We start from the raw sequence: 21,585 nt of genomic DNA, 5'->3' as shown, positions 1-21,585 counted from the left end.
ATAAGTTAAATTCGTTAACTACTCCACCTCGGAGATTTGAGCGACACCAACAACAGTAGCGTCTTCTTTACTTTATACCTACGCACTTATAAAAAAATCTTGCAGGAAGTTCAAGCTATTTACGTGCTAATAACGATAACACAGTTGCATGCCCATATGCGCAGTCCACACTACAAAAACATTCCTTACCTCGTTCACACTGTTGTTGAGAGGAGCCTGGTTCACGTTGATGTTCTTTGTTTGCATGGTTAAATGGTTGACTGTGGCGACCTCTTGCAGCTGATCTGAAACAAATTTAAAACGGTACCTCTTTAGTGAGAATAAAACAAGACAATGAAAATAAACGTCAAATATTGATCATAAAAACAGTACTTGAGTTACTGTGATTAATACTTATAATTGCGGTAATCAGTTTCCCGTGATTTTCTGGCATTAAATACAGAACAAAAGATGTGTCCTCTAAAATGTGACCAAACGTAACATAACGTGCTAGCTAAAAAAAGACGTTCATGGTATTAGAATATCAGAATCAAATGCAAGTTAAATGTGAACTTGAAAGTGGGGTAATATGATTTTATGTTCTTACAAGTGTTTTTCATATCTAAGAACCAAGCCGCAGGAAATGCGACTGTTTTTAATATAACTGTGTATAAGATTATTTTAACTTCTTTACTACATCTTTCGACTCTGGGGCATTGACTTAACGATTCCTGACTTGTACTCAACTTAAGTTAGTAAGTACAGTGGAATCCCTGAGTATTATCGTGCAAATTGTCCATGACTATTTTCATTAAATTTTCTCTTGCATCCTGTGTGTTTTTAAGCGATGGATTTTTATGTATGCTGGTGCAGAAGTTGTCAACAGCTTGTTTTGAGTTTTCTTTTAATTCTTGAAGCTCTTATTGGGTCAAATAAAGTGCACGAACATGGTGATGGACAATTTGTACGGTAATACAATCCCACTGTACAAGTTAAACCAATGTACCAAATTGGAAGGACATTGGTGAAGTTTCATATGGTTTTAAGAAATACAACAGTAATGGCAAGGATAATATATAATAATAGGTAATCCTTGGTAATGGAGTTGTATCTTCAGATTCGTTCGCATTCTACTTTCAATTCAAACTCACTGTGTTGCATAAAACAAAGTGAATGAACACGGTAGTGGACAATTTGTGTTATATCATTGTAGCGGATTGCAGAGCGGGATGCATAAACACTACCAGCCAAATTGTCCACTGCCATGTTCATTCTTTTTATATCGCACGATCTAGGAAAAATATGAATGGAAACAGTGGACAAATTTGAAATGAATTAATTATTTTGTGCATCACGCTGTGCAGGGTAAAGGAATTTATCAATACAGTGACTTTTATACAGCATAAAATTAATGCACTCATTTTTTCACGCTTTGTTAAACATCGAAAGATAGATTAAACGAAAGAATAGAAAATATGACAAACTCAATTTAATAATGTAAATTCAGTGGCGGCGATTACCGGAGGGGGGTAGCGAGGGAGGCAGTTGAAGCCATGTCTACCAATAAAATATGAACTGTTCTTACCCCCCCCCACCCCCGTAGTTTTTGCATCCAATCACCGCTACTGTGTGAATTGAATTTTATCCTTTGCAAATATACTGCATATAAAAACAATTTACCTCGGCAGTAATTTGGTGAGTCTACCAGAATCAGTATGACTGCATCCAGTTCAAACACATTAGATGAAAAGTAATACTGCATGTGACTATTTCTGGATACTTCTCATCCAAATGTCTTCGAGAAATTTCACATCGGAGACTTTGGTTAGGATCAGACACCGCTGTGTAACACAAGGATCCTGAACAGGTTATTCGTGCTGTATAATGTAACCAATCTGCAGCAGCGTTCATTGGTCAGGAACGTTGCTGAGGCAAAAAGCAACGAGAGAAGAAATGCGATCCACATAGAAAATCAAAGGAGGGGAATTTTATTGCACAAGGGAAGCTTTTACAGTACAAAAAGATCTCTCTCCTTGACCTGTTGCCACCAGGTGGGCATTCAAACCTTTTTCTTCGATAAGCCATGGGCAGCGAATGGTACTGCAGTAACACAGAAAACGTGTGAGCAGTGTTGCGAACTCAGTAAGTAAAAGTTCCATTTGACAGATTTCCCTTTACCGTAAGAAATATATCGACATTATGCCCTATAATTTTCCAAACATTCTTGATTATTCTGGCACTAAATGCATACCCTTTCAAGTACAGTACTTGGAAAATACCACTACATTCTCTTCCCACATTGAAAAATTTTGACTGGCGTAAATGTAATGTTTATCACTTCCTAAAAACAGTACTTTGTTCGAATTCAGGTAAGGGAATGATTTTTGGACCAACTTTAAGCTCTAGGCTCTGCGTATACTCGCCTCACTTAATACTCCGGTAGTTTGTTTCTTTATACAGCATATTTGCAGAAGATACAATTAAACCTACAAGTGTATCAATATACGCTGTATAAAACACATCTTATTACTAACTTCGTTGTCCATACAAGATGATTATTAGAATATTTACACTTATAATATATAATTTTCATTAGATTTTAAATCTATCTTTTTGCATGTCTTGTCGTTTGCTATCTTTCTAGTTGATTGACTGATTTATTTTACTTCGCTTTCATGGCACTTTTGGCTAATCGCGAAAATGAAGATGAATTGGGATACAATTAGATGGATGAAGGGAAATTCACAAATAGGCTATAGATCTTTCTAGTTGAGTCGTAGCGATGAGGATAAAGGGTGAATTTATTAAATGGTTGAACATACCGTATCAACCCCATGAAATGTCCAGGCCTTAATCGGGATTGTAACCTAAGGCCCATTTCTTTGCATCACGTGACGCTAACCACTCTGCGATAGAAGTTGGTTTTAGCATTAATGTTTCCAGGAATTTAGTTGGGGGGAACTGCTATGGTACTTATCAACATATCCCACATACACATAGTTCTCTTCTGTCACACTTTAAACCAGGGTTGTTCAAGGTCCAGGAATCAATATATTCTAATGGGTTCTAATAAATTCTAGAACTACAAGATTTTCATTCAAGTCCGGGAAACTTTGCAGATAAAATATCCCTCCGTTAAAGGTAATCTAGCAACACTGCACATGCTGGGGTGTGGGTGTTATGGAAATCAGTGTTCAAAGCAACATGAGGCACTATTCCTCTGCTTGCATTGACAAAAGATCTGGGGTTTATGGAATGTGGCCCGGGGGCAGGCACACCGAAACCAGAAAGGGTTTAACATTCCGAGTGCGTTGTTTGTTGTAGAACAGGAGTAAAGAAGGGAATATAAAAGGTAAAAAGCAAGTACGCAATAACAAATTGAAGTTCACTTGTCAAAAAAAGAAGATTACTCTACTTCCACTGCAACAGCCAAGAACCTTGTAAAAAAATGAAAATCTCGAGGTACAAAAGTTTAACGTTTGGAACTCTCCACTAGATGGCAGTTCAATCGATTAACGAATCATGATAATCACTTAATACTAATATTCAAGTAATGACTTTAAATGGAATTGTTAAGAGCAGTCTCTGTAACGAATAAAAAACATATTGTGGCAATGTTTACACTAAACAAAATTGTAACAAAGGAAAAGTTAGGAACGGTTTAGTACGTGGACCTATAGTCAACGTCTCACACGAATACATAACGTGCATTATGTAGGGATTGCGAGGTTCAGGTTTCTTGTATCCTGCGTGTTTTTAAGGAATGGATTTTTAAGTAGGCTAGTGCAAAGATTGTCGGCAGCTTCTTCGGCATAGTTCTTCAATTCCAATTGCATAAAATAAAGAGCATAAACATGGTGATGGAAGATTTGCTCGGTAATACTTGTGCATCCCACTCTACACACTAGAGCCGTTGATAGAGTTGAAGGCTAGAGCAAATTTGAGAGGTCTCCGTACTCACACCCACTTCAAACACAATTCTTGCCCTTTGACGAATTACATCACAAGAACAAAGCATATACGCGTTGCACCGGAATTAAGTTTTAAACAAAAATAAAACTAAATAGGTTCGGAGGTAAGGTTTGGTAATTTTTAGTTGTTTTTTTTTAAGTGCAACAAAGGGCGTGCGTGTGTGTTGTGTGGGCAGACGTGTTAAAATATGCCAAAACTTTTCAATGGAGAATCCGAAACGAGGTAGCATAACTGCCTAAACTCCATTCTATAATAAATTAACCCCATATATAAAATCATGTCTATATATAGGTAATGTAAAAAAAAGAACAATCGTTCCGGTATGAATCTATTACGGTACTAAATTATAATGACGAAATGTATTACTATACTTTCAACGTTCCACAAAAGCAGTACCGATTTATACAACTCCATAAAGTTTGTTATGAATTTTACAGAGTTTAATTTCAGATTGGAAGATATGAAAAAACATGCAGCGCACAAGAAACGAGTGACTGCGAAAAAAAATGGTTTTGCATGACATTGTCCACATACGTTCTGTTTTGTTTTGTCACTATTCCAGGCATGACTGCAAATATCAAACCAGTTTGATCCTTCATGTTGAGCCATTATTAGCACGACTTAACCCACCCCCTCCTCCCAAAAAACACGGTCAGTTTTGGCATGAACAGTCCAGCCGACAAGCCTAACATCAATTAACTTGTATAATAGATTACAGTCTTACAGAATTAGGGAAAATAAAATCCCTGTAGATAAAAATTAAGTCAACTTTTTTCTTTCTTTATTGCGAAGGGATGCAGTCTGTAGATTTTCAAGCTACGGTAGTTAATACACTTCAGGGATAATTAATTATCTTGCTACAGTCGAGCTGGTTGGGGGGAAAAATCAGTTTATGTAACTTTTTTCCATCCATGATTGCAACAGAACAAAGGAGTACAAGGTTCTTTCTTGTTACTTTCTTTCTCGATAAATAAAATCCAAGCAGTTACTGAATTCACCTTGTGAGCCGAATTGGAACGACAGATGATTTTTCAGCTACCAAGTTAACAGTTATGCTTTTGTACTGGTGTAAGACCCATTCAGCCAAAAGATTGCGTACTTCCTGATGTTTCTAAACGCACCGTGCTGCCACCTGGATAAACTGTTCGGCAATCGGAAGGCAAGAAAGGCGTAAAATCACTATTTCTTATAGTGTATTTGCCAATAAGGAAGGTGAAATTTATACAGGTGGAACCGTGTGGAACTATACAGGATTTCTATGTCAGTGGGAAAATTGGTTATACGAAAATTCCACAAATACAGAAAAGGACAGACTAGGCTCACCTTTATTTATTCACATTGGTGATGATCAATTGCCTGATCTTGGAATTACAAATTTTTATTTCACATGTTGTTTCGTTGCTTTGCAGAACGGTCGACTGTGTAGACTCGTGCACAAACTGCATACAAACGTGCGATGGTCAAGTAAAAGTTCAATTTTCTGTGCAGCATTGTAAACCCTGACAAAGATTATACTTCCTCATGTTTGGGAAAGGTGGAGGAATCTTTGTTGAACGACCTAGCCCGATGGCACGCGAACTATTTCAATCCGCGGAAGGGCGGAGTCATCGAGTGAAACAAAAAAACTGGTTTCTGCGAGATAATGTGGCCTCAGGAGGGGAGTGGGTGGTTTTGTGTGGGTGGAATGGCCGAAGATCGCTCGGTTTCTTTCTGTAGTTTCTTTTCTCTCTCTTTTTGACAGCGGTAATCAAGCCAAGTTAAATGGAGGACACTGATAGAAGGCTAGAATAATAATATAGTACCTTATGTAACGTTCCTGACACGTCCGGGATTGAAAACAGGTGTAATGCAAATACAAAGTAACCAACATACAATATACTGACCAATTGGAAGTGGCGACTCTAAAACGAGGGCCAAGATTGGCCATAGCTCCCAGAAAAACGGTTAGCACCGAATTTGGAAAAATATTTTGAAATAAAATAATGATAGGACACGGTGGCCCAATCGGTTGGGTGTCTAACTGCCAAGCAGCAGACCCGGTTTATTCTAGCAATGCCCTGTACGGAACTGCTCTGGGGTTCGCCCAGCCTCTTAATAAATGAGTACCTGTGGGGAGGATGGGTGGGGGTGTAAAGACGGCCTGAGTCTGATGTTAATCATATAGAGTCGGGATCGTGAATATGTGGGTCCTTTCTCCCCACATGAGTCCACGGCATGTTGAAATGTGCCGGGGGTGTAAGGAGTGACTGCCCCAAATATCGATATCTCTTTCACAGTAGTAGTATTAATATCATGGCAGATACCCTTGTGCACACATCCCATGAAGGCTTATGGGGCGATGTGGAGGTAGAGCTCCACATATTCTTCATCTCTGCTATAGTTGGGAAGAGGTGATCAGCAGCACGTTCCGGCCGCCTTTACCTCCCAGGGTTGCCCCCAGGTATCCATTCATTTGAGGCTGGGTGAGCCCCAGGGCCGCTTTATGCGGGGACAAGGACGGAATAATTCCGACCTTATATCACCCACCCCGAGAATCGAACATGGGTCTTCGTCATGACAGTCTACCAAGTGAGACACCGCGGCTCCTCAGTAATATCATTGCATACTTTTTTTACCGTATGTGTTAAATTTTAAATTTCTGGTAAAATTTGCAATGTGAACTTCGCACGTACATGCCGAAGAGTAAGTCCGCAAGAGAATGGATTTCATCTTTTGGTTTATGTTATTATTTTCTATAATAAAAAAGGTGGTTTTGATGTGTAAATTTGATGCTAATCTCAAGAGCCTCTCAAGTTATGGATGCCAGATGTCTTGTTTTTACAGGTTTGCCAACACTACATTTTCAATGTAAAATATAGTGTAGTCTCTGGGTTCTCGGCCTGTGTATAGGACCGGTGGCAACCCACCATCGTGAGGAAATTGGGGAGCTACGAGTGAGTAGCGTAATCCGGTCATAAAAATCTCCTATAACGGCTGAGGGTTCGACGTGGTGACCCCACGTCACCCCATTAACGGTTGAAGAACTTTACACCTCTAGGTAGGATTGTGGGAGGGGGACTGGCAGTCTAGAGATAGGCCAAGGTCCTTAGGGGATGTAGAGCCATGGGTTATTAGGGAGCGGAAGTTGATGACCTAAAAAATATAGTTATATGACCTAAAGAATGTCCTAAAAAATGGGGAAAAAATTACGGAAAAAATGCAAATAAGGACCATTAAATTTGTTAGTTTCAGGTTAAAAATTGAAATGAAAAGGAAATTAAACAAAATTCAATATCGCCTTAAAAAAAGGCACCAAATGATACCACATGCACATTCAATTAAAATATGCAACGAGGTTTTCCCATGGAAACAACCGAATAATTTTAAAACAATTTAAGAAAGTCCTATACACTGAATGAATTGGTGTAAAATGCATTAATTTCCCGCATCTTTGCCTGGTGTGTCCAGAAAAATTTCCCCGCGGGTTTTACCGTTTGACCAGGGTAATTCCAGCCACTCCTTATCTGATCTTAAATCTGAGTTTGCGCCAAACGGTCACCTGGTGGTTTCCTCCGACACAGCAAAAACTGTCACCAGTTCAGCATTTCTTTTGCTCGTAAATTGCAATCCTGCGAGATATATATATAGGCCTATATTCACCTTGGTGAAAAGCGTCAAGAATATTACCAAAATGAAAGAAGTGACAAAATATGACGAAACAATACACCGAATATTGCAAAAAAAATGACGGAAAATGCCGAAAATCGGGGGAAATGACCTAAAACCTGAAAATTGGCAAAATATGCAAACAATGCACTTTAAAATTACCTTTTTTGGGTTCTAGACGAAGCGTAATATTGTGTATATTTAATATGCATCGTGTCCGAGATGTCAGAAAAAAGACGACATTTCATCAACTAGTTATTATTATATAATATACAGTGTATTAGAATAAATAACACTGTATTGTGTCTATGTTTCACAATCATATTCAGTGTGTGTCTTGTATTGGCCAAGAAATGTCAGCAGTAACTCTATTGGAGTGACAGCCAAACACAAACATGTAAGCCATACAAATACCACTCAAACTTTGAAAATTATACGTAGTTATACAATTTATAAAATCTGTTACCGAACATAATATAAGCAATGAAATGATGGAATAAAACTCCAATTACAAGCAACGAACATTCTCAACACACCTTAAACAGTTCGTATGGCAGAAGGTTAGGTAATAATTTGAGCCCTGTTTTTAGGAAGGATTGCAACGTATTTAGTTGCGTAAAAAACTATAATACCAACAAATTACACTAATTTATTTTACATATTTCAATCGATTCTTATTTGTAGAAATTTGAAGAATATCACCGAAGTTTCCGGGTTCGATTTCGGCCTAAAGATGGTTGTGAGTGTCGCTTTGTTAATTTAATCATCACTCATCCTCGGCGTCACGATTAGCCAAAAGTGGCAGAAATATATACTATATCGGCATTACGAGGCATAAAAGTTAAAAGGTATTGTCAATAATATTTCGTTTTGATGTTATAATGTGTGTATTTAAAGCACAAGCTTTATTTCTTCTGTACCGTTCTTCTCTGGATGTAGAAACAATTGTATATTACCCATAGAACAGAAAAATAAACAATGCCAAATGCTTACCTTGATCATCCTGTTGCAAGACACTTTTGTCTTCGGTGAATTTTGCTACAGTTGACAAAACAGGTGTATTTTAGAGGAGCGCGTACACTTGAGACAAAGTGATATTGTTTTTGTGTGGATATATTCCTCACGGGCAAGGGCAGTTATCGTTTGTGCGTCAACAACTATAAAAAAAACCGGATTTAATTCAATCAGTGGTGGTTTCGGGGAAGTGGGTTCTCGATGATGTTAACCTGGAACCTCCGCATATGAAAATCCTGGCCTCAAGAGCAAAACAATAAATAAAAAGGATTTATTTATTGATTTGGTATATCATGGGTTCGATCCCGGGTTCAGTCTCCGGGAATTTTCGGCCTGTGTATAGGGCCGGTGGCAACCCACCATCGTGAGGAAATTGGGGAGCTACGAGTGAGTGGCGTAACCGGGTGTCGGAAATCTCCTACAACGGCTGAAGGTTCGAGGTGCTAACCACACGTCACCCCATTACCGGTTGAAGAACTCCACACCTCTAAGTAGGATTGTGGGAGGGAGACTGGCAGCCGGGAGATAGGCTCATTCCCTTTCGAGGGCTGTCGATTGATTGATTGATTTAGTTTATTTTACTTCGCGTTTTGTTCCTCTTGGCTAATTTGCGAAGATGGGGATGAGTGATGAAATTATTAAATTTATAAATGGACATTTACAAACAACCAAGCCCGAGCGGGATTCGAACCCGGGAATTGCGCTACGACGTCCGGGGTCTCTAGCCAAAAGTGGCAGAAAAGCGAAGTAAAATAAACCAAATCAAATCATGTCGAAGGAACAATTATGTGATGTAATAACTTGATATATTTTATGAGTTACTACTGTATGGATATTTGGTTTCACTGAAAAGTTACATGAGCAAAAAAATCATCTTAGAGAATCAGTCTCATATCACATAAGAAAATATTCTCGCAGAGCATGAATCTCTGGTCCGCAACACTGCACCCAGTGCCATCTACCAGCTAGTGCCTGAAGTACTAGTGCAAGAAAGATACACCAGGTGCCATCTGCTGACAAGCTTATGATTTACGTCACTGGCTGCGAGTCATTTCTGCAAGTGAGATTCACGAAAGTTGCTACGCAGCAGTACATTCACACGCACAAGCACAAAAACAACACAACACATCAGTAAAAATTATCTTAAATTGAGCGGAGTATTAATCTAGTTGTCATTGTCAAGACTTTTTGGAATTCTCAGAAAGTTCAGTTCTGCTCATTTTGCTCAACGAACAAAACAGAATCAGAGAAATAATGATGCCCAAGTTGGATTCCTCAGTTTTTTATCAGCCAATTACAAACGTTTAAAGCCATTAGGTACAATTATCAATTTGATTATAGACAAGACGACTTATTCTTACCGAAAATGAAGACGAACATCCAGAAAATTCTTTATCTTATTAAATCAAAATCTGGTTTCTCAATCAACAATTGATTCTAGTTTTTCGATTTTTTTAAAACAGTCTTTATTCCTTTCACTGCTGTTCTTTTGAGGAGTTTTGCGAATGTGTAAGGATGAGTGGAATCATCAATTAGTAGGATAGGATTATCATGACTTGTGGTACGGGCGATGTCCCATCGTGAGGCAATTTAGGAGCTACGAGCGAGTAGCGTAACCCGGTCTGGGAAATCTATAACGGCTCAAAGTTCAACGTACTAACCCCACGTCACCCAATGACCAGTTAAAGATCTTCACAACTCTAGGTATGATTGTGGGAGGTAGACTGGCAGTCGGGAGATAGGCCAAACAAGGAAAGCCCTTCTAGGGCTGTAGAGCCACGCGTTATTTTAAGGGCGATGTTGTGTTAAGGGCGAACATATTATTTCTGAAATTTCATTTCATGAAAATACAATTTAAACTAAGATGCTTATGTACGCATATTTAGCGATTTCTATGTGACTGCGCATATACCGTGCGTCCATTTCGATCTGCAGCCGAGAGATCGGGAGAAGCGTGGCGGGCGGCACTGACGGAGATGCCGACATTTGCGGCCTGAAATGCCCGCTTATTTTTATGGACATATGCAGACATTTATATAAATATTGCAAAACGAGCACTAACCTGTGTTATAAGAGTATGGTTTTAATTTTAGTAGCTTAGTGACTGTATGTGCCGATGATTTTGACACGCCCACCTCTTGTGAAACACGGCGTAGAGGTTTGTTTGGAGAACGTTCTAACGCTGCACCAATATCATCGAGTTTTGCTTCGGTTAGAATCCGTCGTTTTTGCTTAGGTGTTTTAAAATTTAACGATACAGTTTCTCGTAATTTAAGGACAAGATGTCTAACCGTATCTCTGTGTGGAGTTGAAACGCATGGGAATTTCTGTACAAATTACCTACACACGTCTCGACACGAGTTTGTTTTCACGTAGGTACGTGTCATACATAAAAAAATCTTTCTTCTAACGTGAATCTTGCGGCTGGCACTCCAATCGTCTCACTGACACGTCACACATACACACTACAATAACACAAACAAGTAACTGCAAGTAACCAAGAATAACACTCTTGCGCACAGTACGAAATTAACACGCTCTTGGTTTACATTGCTCGCCACTATATTTACAACTCTGTCTTCATCTAGTCGCGAAGGAACAAAAAACTCGAGCTCTGAGATTTCGGATTGCAAGGAAGCTCACGAACACTATTGACTTTTAACGGTTTCTTCTACAGCGTAATCTTGATACAGTGTTGCACATTCAAAACCTCCAAACGATCCCCATCGGCACAAAACTCTTTCAAGGATATAAACTTAAGCAGGACGTTACTGGTCAAAACTATGATTAAAATGTTTTATTATCTGTGGCTCTTAACATCGTTTCTAAAGCGTATTTTTTTGTGTATATAAGAGCAGAACTTGGATGAATTACAGAAGAACTTTTGCGTGTTATAACACAGGTTAGTGATCGTTTTGCAATATTTATATAAATGTCTGCATATGTCTATAAAAATAAGCGGGCATTACAGGCCGCAAATGTCGGCATCTCCGTCAGCGCCGCCCGCCACGCTTCTCCCGATCTCTCGGCTGCAGATCGAAATGAACGCACGGTATTTTAACCGGATCTCTGTCACATTCAGCATTACTACCTTCTGTAATTTGAGACTTCTCTCTGTTGAGGGGAAATAAATAAATTAATATTTTCTCACTTTTTTGCAAGGTGTGAATAACTTTCTTTATGCACTTAACTATTTACGAAGTAGAACAATTTTGTTCCTCTTGGGCTATCACTTACGTTCGAAAATTTGCACAGACTAGTTATTTTACATTTCAACTCAGAGCCCATTAAATAAACTAACAAGAAGTATATGTAAATATCCCAACGTATGGTATTGTTATGTGGAATAAATCAAGTAACTGAACAAACTTCCAAAATGCATGTTTTCATTTGTTTCTCTTCTGTTTTCATTCTAACATAAAACAGATCGCTCCACTAAGTGAGTTACATCAGAAAACACAATTTAACAATTAGCCAGAAATGTTGATTGTTACGGTGTATTTAAGGAAATTTAGGTTACAATACATTTTTGTCTTGCATATTTAGGCGATTCTTACGTAATAAAAATCCCTTACACTTTTCACAATTTGATGGTCTTAAGTGTTCTTAACCTAATGTCAATTCAAACTGTTTCTTTATAATAAAAGTAGCAATGAAAGTACAACATTTGAGGCATATTTACAAACATATCCTTCTTTAAAACACAAAAATACGAGTACTTGTAGTTACATTAAGAACACGTAGAGAAAGGGAAAGGTGGTTAAAACTTTCCTATTTCCCATGAAGACGACCATCACATACGTGGACTTCCGGAAGGTGGAGAAATAGGACCACGCCACCCTTGTAAATGAATGTGAAGTTAAAACTATATATTTCATACATATAATTTAATTTCACTTTCTGCAATTTATCTGAATTAAGGGCTTTGCACGAACATGGTAACGTCAAACTGAAATGAGTGTTCTTTGAGGAGTTAACGGTATTATGTGGAGGGGGGTTGCCCCCTCTGAAAAAAATGTTTTCCCCTCTCTGAAAACAGTACAGTAAGGAATTACAGGGAAGCGAGTATTTCTGGATCAAGGTGTCACATTTTTATTGCCGGCGAGTGTACCTTGGTTTTAACGTGTGGGCATACGTGCGCCAGTATGCCATAACTTTTAGCACAAACGAAACTAAGTATATGCATGAATTCACACTGTGGATCAAACCAAACCTGGCTCTCCCGCATGGAGAGCAAGCGCGGCTCGTACAGTCACAGACACTTCTGGGTTGTAACCATCGCCTTGACTTTCAATAAGATCATTACAACCCAGAAGTGACTGTACACATATGCACCAGTGTTTTCCCGACGGCGCAGTGGTATCGTCGTCGCCTTGTAATCAAGGGGACTCAGGTTTCAACACGAAAGGGATCTGCAATAAAGCGGGGGTGGAAAATTACGTACAACAAAAAAACTGCATGTCCTACTTGCAACAGTAGTTTCCCAAACAAGTGTAATTTAAATACAATCGCTTTTCATTTACATGCGACACGTCAATAAGAGCTCAAGAGACAATGTAGGTGTCTCAACATACGCTCTGCTTGCCCCAAAATGAGTTCCGTACACACAATCAGAAAGGACTTTCTGTGCCCTGTACCCACGCTTAGGAATCCTATTGTTCTTTCTTCTCTTTTCTCTTCCGGATGGTTCTTCATTGCTTATGAGCAAACACACACGTGCTGCATTCCGACTCCTCGTTTACGAATGCATTGTAGGCGTAACTTGGTGGGGGCAAGGGAGGTACTCGACCCCCTCCCCCAAAACAAACCTCCTGGGGCCTCAGGAGCAAAGTAATAAAATGTAATTTTTATGATTTCACAAACGTAACAGTTATTTAGTAAAATTGTCCTAGGCACTATTTTTATGGAATGGAAAACTTTTTGATTCTGTTCCCCTAAAAATTCAAATGGTTTCCGGAACAGAGGACCGGGGAACTAGATCCTCAAAACTTCCAAATCCCATCCCCCCCGAAAAGTATCCCATGCTTTATGTATAATTACTGCTGTACATTAAAAAAAATAATTTACATATTGTATTATGTGCAATAATATGCAAATAATATTAATAGACTAAATATATACACATGTCCTCCTCCGTATCCGAGCGGGTTAAGGCTTTCACTCGTCTTGAGATCGTTCGCTGCGGGACGGCGTAGGTTCGAATCCGGCTCTGGTCGGAATTTATTCGGCCTACGTATAGGGCCGGTGGCAACCCACCATCTTGAGGAAATTGGGGGAGCTCCGAGCGACTGAGCGTAATCCGGTTACGGAGACCTACTATAACGGCTGGGGATACGTCGGGCTGACCCCCCGACTATTCCAAGATCTCCACGCTTAGAGGTGACGAAGGAAAGCGTGGGAGGGAGAGCGGCAGTCGGTAGGTAAGCCTAGGCCCTTCATGGGCTGTTGCGCGACGGATTATTATTATAAATACAGACACACACACACAGGGTGTCCAGGCTAAAGGTATACAAAAATAACTGCTTATAATGCGAAAACTGCTCTTAGTGAGGCTCAGTCGATTGACCATTGATCCAAGATTTCAATAGTCCACTTGGACGATCAATCGCGCTGTTGAGTCACGCATGCGCAGAAACTGCCTGGCCACCGAGATCTCCAGATTTGTTACCATTCGACTTTTTTGCATGGGGCTTAATTAAAGATGTACACAATGGAAAGTTCACGTGATTTGAGACAGCGTATCGTTGCGCTAATAACGCCTCAAATGCTGGTCAACATTTGGCACGAGCTTCACTATTCGTTTGGATATGTGTCGAGCTACAAATTGTGCTAACATTGAGGTGTACCAACGTACATAAAAACCTTCAGAGTTACTTTGTACATAACCAGGAGAAGAAAGTTAATAAACTTTACAGATGATAAAATATATGTTTGTATTTTTGTATACTCTAGCCCGGACACCCTACATATTAATATATATACAGGGTGTCATTTTAATGGCGCCCACGGACCACAGATTCGTATAGAGGACATCAAAACAAACAACTTTTCCCGGTAACACTTTTCTCGTTGGTGCGTCGATTCGATGCTACAGCCGTTCAAAAAATACCGTTTTGCCGCCTGGATGCTGGCAACCCAACACAACATTTGATCGTACCTGTGACGTCATATCCTGCGGCGAAACCGCGCACGGCAGGGTTGCAAGGAACACACAAACTTTGTGAAAAATTACAAACTACCAACCACATTATTAGCTGTAAAACGAAGCTAGAAACGCGTCCAGCAGACCGAACATCATGGCCTACCAGCCAGAAGATGAGCAGTCATCTCAGGGGAAGGAGGAAGTGAACAACCGATATGAGAAATGGTAAAAAACGTATTCAAAATGAAATGTCAATGTCGGATTTTGTCTCAGCCTACATCTAAAATATCAAGAACTATAAATTTTATTGGACTTACAGCTTACACGTGGCTGTTTACGCCCAACTACATGTCAAATATTTGCAAATCTCGTTGCAAGGTTGATATCTACAGGTTTGTGTCCAGATGCCTTGTGGTACTTTTGTGCTGATAATGGAAGTATCCGAGGTTCACGTTGTTACATTACGGGTAAAACACGGACAACCACAGTAACAACGTAATGATGAATCAGTAACGAAAAATCTGCCCTGTTCACAGTTGCAAACTATTACATGTGTACCCGGTGCATAGATAGACACAGTCGTCGGAGAGCTTGTATTACTACTACTTATATCCCTGTATTTTCAACCATTTTTGCCACTTGCCTCATAAAGCCCTGAATATACATTGGATTGATTTTGGATTGATTTGGTGTTTTAAGTCCACTTTATGCACAGTAAGGCTAATCGGGACTGGACCTACAGTTTAAAGTGGGATCCGAACCACTTGTGCCTCCACCGGGTATCGAACCCGGGACCCCTTGATTACAAGGCGACGACGCTACCACTGCGCCATCGGGGAGGCTCTGAATATACATTATACAGGGTGTCCCACGAACGGCGCAACTGGGAATTAAGAGTGGCGTTACTTTGTAACCGAAACCTGTACATACATAAGTCATACACCAAATGTTAGCCCTGTCAAAGTAGATATTTTTAAACATAGAAACAACAAACGAGGTGCAGTGTTGTTCATGCAGTGTTGCCAAATGTAAGTGAAAGTGTAAATTTATTTTTCCACAAAGCATGGAAAATTGCATGTCAAACATTCGTACGGAAATTTGGACGTCAATTTCCACCTTGGGTAGGTGGACTATTTCGCCATCTATAGTTCAGAGAAAAAAAACCGATCGTTTTCGCGTATAGGCAATCCTGAAATGCCTCGTAAAGGCGTACCGGTCCAAATGGGTGTTTTAAAAAAATTATGAGGTACAGTGGCAACACTGTTGATGTTTGAAGGCAACAAAAGGTGTGTTTACTGATGGTCTATGACATGGAAATGTCACTTGATGCACAATAAGGCTAATCGGGACTGGACCTACAGTTTAAAGTGGGATTCGAACCACTATGTGCCTCCACCGGAAATCGAACCCGGTACCCCTTGATTGCAAGGCGACGACACTACCACTGCACCATCGGGGAGGCGTCTTTTGTCTTTTTGCTAAAAGAACAAAACAAGAGGCAATCTCCAGTCTGTTAACGTGAAGCAAGTTCATCTAGTTTATTTTACTTCGCTTTCCTGCCACGTTTGGCTAATCGCGAATGTGAGGATGAGTATGATAATGATATGATTAAGGAACACTCAGAAAAAAAACATGTCCAGGCCGGGATTCGAACCCGGAACACCTGGTGTCGTAGCGTGGTGTGTTAACAACTCCGCTACGGAAGTTGGCTTGTAAATAAAATTTCTAGCCTTTCTTGAATCCTTTGTAACAATGAAAGTATTCCATCCCTTTTGCTTGATAAACTGTACAATAGCTCATAATTGCAACGTCTGTTCGTGTAAGGCTCCACGTTGTTAGCGCCACTTAATTATGGAACCTGTATTTTGGGTGCAAATCTTTATATTATACCACGGCTAATTATCTTGGTAGGGTTCCTTATAGAAAGGAAACCAGACAGTGAGCCTTCCAATGGAGACACTTAATAAAATTATACCTAGGTATTATATCATCTCTTTACAAGAAAATCATATTAGAAGTACACGAGAATATATTAGTATAAACGTTTTCATATAGAAGTAATCTTATTTACATTTCTTATCCAATATATATATAGCCCCAATCCCACCACTCACTCACTGACTCACTGACATAAATGTTCTCCATGAAGGAAGCCCCGGAGGCGAAAAACGCCCGATTACGATCCCCCATGAAATCGTCCCAAAAGGCCGAGAAAATTCAAAAATCTCTCAATCGGCCCTTCCTTAAGGGTGAAAATGCCCTTTTCTCACGTCCTTAGCAACCGTTGCCACGGGCATTTCTTTTGCACACATTGTTTCCTTCAATTCTTAATTGTCCAGCTACGTTATATTTCTCATAGATAAGTAACACACAGATGAATCAACTCCTGGTTTTGAAAAGGTGCCTGAAACAAGGGTGACATCTACATAATAAGGAGTTTCAGCCCAGATACAATTACGTATATATTGTTATACTCAATGCGTAAATATCTGCATCGTGCTTGTTTCAACTAAATGTTTAGGGGGTATAATGACATGCAATTCTTTAGAGCTTGCCGTGCTTGTTGTTCACCATGGAAACGGACGTTGCTAGGGAACTTAAAGAAAGTTTATTTGCACCCCGAAAACTACTGTAAGTGAATTATGCTAGACTCTTCGAATTTCAAAATGCGAGCAACAGAATTTATTACAGAGGCAAGGTAGGCAAAAGAGGGGAATGACGGAAAAAGTTATTATCCAATTACGTTCAAAAATGTGAAAATGACAAAAGAAGTAAATATAACATTTTCAATTTAGTGTCGCAATTTAATTCGTAAATGCAAAACATCCAACTAATTATCTTGAAACGGTTATTACTTACTCAGTTCATTATGAAGAAAATAGACAATAATAGTTTGAATATTTGTACCTTATTAGAGCCCATACACACATAAAGTTACTTTCCAAACGTTTCAAAGTTATACATATGTTCCCCATCATCCAATACAACATGCAGACATTTTCAAAGTCATTAAGATCATTGAGGAACCCCATCTATAACGTGATTGCATTCACAACATGGCCGAAGGTCAAGCATGCGAGCGTACAAGACGTGGCCAAAGGCCACGTCGAAAGTACGCCAGTCCAATATATATAAAGCCCCAATCCCACCACTGACTCACTCACTGACATAAATGTTCTCCATGAAGGAAGCCCCGGAGGCGAAAAACGCCCGATTACGACCCCCCATGAAATCGTCCCAAAAGTCCAAGAAAATTCAAAAATCGCTCAATCGGCCCTTCCTTAAGGGTGAAAATGCCCTTTTTCCACGTCCCTAGCAACCGTTGCCACGGGCATTTCTTTTGCACACATTGTTTCCTTCAATTCTTAATTGTCCAGATACATTATATTTCTCACAGATCAATAGCACACAGATGAATGAACTCCTGGCTTTGAAAAGGTGCCTGAAACAAGGGTGACATCTACATAATAAGGAGTTTCAGCCCAGATACAATTACGTATATATTGTTATACTCAATGCGTAAATATCTACATCGTGCTTGTTTTAACTAAATGTTTAGGGGGTATAATGACATGCAATTCCTTAGAGCTTGCCGTGCCTGTTGTTGTCCATGGAAACGGATGTTGCTAGGGAACTTAAAGAAAGTTTATTTTCACCCCGGAAGCTACTGTAAGGAATTATGCTAGACATTTCGTATTTCAAAATACGAGCTTCAGAATTTATTACAGACGCAAGGTAGGAATTTTTGGGGAATAGCGGAAAACAGTTATTATCAAATTACGTTCAAAAATGTGGAAATGACAAAAGACGTAAATATTGCATTTTCAATTTAGTCGCTATTCAATTCGTTTATGCAAAACATCCAACTACTTATCTTGAAACGGTTGTTACTTACTCAGTTCATTATTAAGAAAATATACAATAACATTTTGAATATTTGTACCTTATTAGAGCCCATACACACATAAAGTTACTTTCTAAACTTTACAAATTAGTAAACTTGTACACATGTTCCCCATCATCCAATACAACATGCAGACATTTTCAAAGTCATTAAGGTCATTGAGGAACCCCATCTATAACGTGATTGCATTCACAACGTGGCCGAAGGTCAAGCCTGCGAGCGTACAAGACGTGGCCAAAGGCCACGTCGAAAGTACGCGAGTCTGTTTACATATGAGTACAAGTTTCATTTCACAAGTATTTTTATTAATTTATTATCTTTATATATTTTCTTTATTATCTTGTACCGTATTCTATTATTGTTCATATTCCTAATTTACTTTGGCGCTTATTTACACTGTTATTCATGTATATTACAGCAATCTTCTGTCTTGCATGTCTTGTGCTGCCATCTCTGTTTAACATTCGTAATCGCTCACGCGCATCAGACTCATTGGGTACGTAACACAATCAAACATAAAATCTGAAGTAATAAAGATCTATCTAATGCTAGTTTATTTCCACTCGTCAGCTCATTTAAGAAACAACGAACTTAATTGTTCTGATTGTAATTATTATCGCAGTTATAAAGTAAAGCAACTCCAACAAGAATTAACTTAACCTTCGCATCCGACGTGTATCGTGAAAAGTCATTATATAGGTTAACTGGTAATTGCAACCAGTCTACATGCAATTAATAATAACAATTGTTCATGTATTGCATCAAACCAGTCAATTGTTTACCTTTCGTCACGTCTGAACTTCCATCAGTAATTTCTGTCGTGCAACAATGGGACTTGTACACAAAAGAATTTTAAAAAATGGACAGTCAAATTTCTCTTATGAATGTTGGGAAACTTCGTCACATTCAGCGACCAATGAAGAGCTCATTACCTTCCCTACGTCACATCCGGTTTCCCATGATCACCAGCTGGGTTACCTGGAGTTTCCGCTACTCCCAAGAGTGGGTTGTATTCAAACAATGTCTGTTTTCCCAGGCTTCTTTGCGGACACTACCCGTCTGGCTGAGCACAGAGAAAGGTGCAGTTTGAGGAACACAAAAGAGAGGGATATTAAATCTTCCTTGGTTCATCAAACAAGAGAATGCCCCTTTCAAGACGTAACATGATACTAACAGGGAAGTTCTGGCTGAAAATTATACTCAACTAACTGGGTTGGCCTCGGATCGAGTTGCAAATGCATGTCCAGGTTTTAGAAAGCTTTCAGACTGAAGCGACAGGCGACAAACGGCGCGCCACAGGGAGGCTCACGCCAGACACGTATTTAGAAATATGTTTCGGGGGGGGGGGGGGGGGTCTGAACCAAGTGTCTCAATAATAATCATAATAATAAAAATAATTATTATACTATAATTTTTAATTGAAATAATTGCATTAAATCAAATTAATACTAATTACAACATATAAATTAATATTGTATTATTACATGAATAGATAGAGACGGTAAAGGAATAAAGATATAGCAGTGCATATTCATTACGTAGCTTACCTGTAGTTAGGATCGGAATAATTTATGTAAGAACAAGTGCTCTGGCAATGAAATGAATGTCAAATTCATGAAGAATTTAATATTTATTGAATAATAATTACAATATTAGATGCAGTTGGATAAAATTTCTGATTAATATTTTATGCACATTATTATGAGTAGTAGTGTGTATTAATCTATCATTCAAAGCTGTATGATCCCAATATGATCCTTGACTTTCAATACGTTCATAGGAAATTAATAACCATCGAATATACAACAAAGGCTAAACGAGAATATTATTATTATTATTATTATTATTATTATTACTAGGCAATCCTTTCGGGGGGTCCGAACCCCCTGGACCCCCCTAAATACGTCCTCGGCTGACACCAACATGACAAGCGAACAACAGACTGAGGAAACAAGATATACCCTATTGGGGAAAACAGCCCAGTCACTTGTCGCGCGGTTGTAGCAGGCTTCGATCTCGAAAGTCAGAAAACAGCGCCGATGGGACTATGCACTGATCATGTTTCACCCAATGAAAGAGCCGCTAGGCAGAACCTGGCCGTGAGAATAGATACTGTTGCGAATGGAGTTGTAGTTTTAGGTTAAAAGGTTGTTTAATGTACTAAAACTGGTTATTAGTTTAAATAAGTTTATTTAATGTGAAAGAATTGTTTTTGGTTACGTATTTTGAATACCCCGAATTGGCAACGCTGAAACTCGAGGAATGCTTGAAATTTGAGGATTTTTTCTCTTTTAATACGTATTTCTTTACGTAACTAAGGGGGAATAAGGGGGACACGCCCCCCCCCCTCCCCATGGATGAATGAATGTAAACCCGAAAATATATATTTCACACACATAAATTCATTTTAGTCACAGTAATTTGTCAATTATTATAATGGCGTTGCAGAAACATGGTAACTTCAAACTGAAAGAGTGTATCTTTGATTGATTGATTTGGTGTTTTAAGTTCACAGAAAGGCTAATTGGGACTGGACCTACAGTTTAAAGTGGGATCCGAACCACTACGTGCCTCCACCAGGTATCGAACCCGGGACCCCTAGATTACAAGGCGACGACGCTACCACTGCGCCATCGGGGAGGCCCAGTGTATCTCTGAGGGGGGGCACACTATTATTAGAGAAATATGCATAGTTTGGCCCCCTCCTTCTAGGAAAAAATAACTTGGAAAGTGCATGTTCATGAGACCAGACTGTTTCCAAGTCTTGTCTCTCCAGAACAACTAACGAAATGTGAAATAATGCGGAAAGTACATAAAACAAGCTACTTAAAATGGCGCCGGTAGATATATTTACATTCTAATCTCTTAATGGGAACACGCGAACGATTCCAAATAACTACCCTTACCACCACTTTTTAAAAGAGCAGGT

General features: G+C 39.2%; 1 protein-coding gene across 3 annotated transcripts in view; it reads right to left on the bottom strand.

Annotated features, from left to right (window-relative positions):
- Positions 1 to 21,585, bottom strand: part of LOC145981056 (uncharacterized) — a 288,517-nt gene that overhangs the window by 215,343 nt on the left and 51,589 nt on the right. For all 3 annotated transcript variants that reach the window (XM_083114161.1, XM_083114170.1, XM_083114162.1), the window contains exon 2: positions 190 to 284. In XM_083114161.1, the coding sequence (XP_082970287.1) occupies positions 190 to 246 (57 nt within the window). In that variant the 5' untranslated portion in view covers positions 247 to 284. The remainder of the gene's footprint in view (positions 1 to 189; positions 285 to 21,585) is intronic.

This window comes from Lepisma saccharinum, chromosome 28 (genome assembly GCF_977018435.1).
Source record: "Lepisma saccharinum chromosome 28, izLepSacc3.1, whole genome shotgun sequence".
Taxonomy (NCBI): Eukaryota; Metazoa; Arthropoda; class Insecta; order Zygentoma; family Lepismatidae; genus Lepisma; species Lepisma saccharinum.
This window is presented reverse-complemented; position numbering and strand designations above follow the sequence as displayed.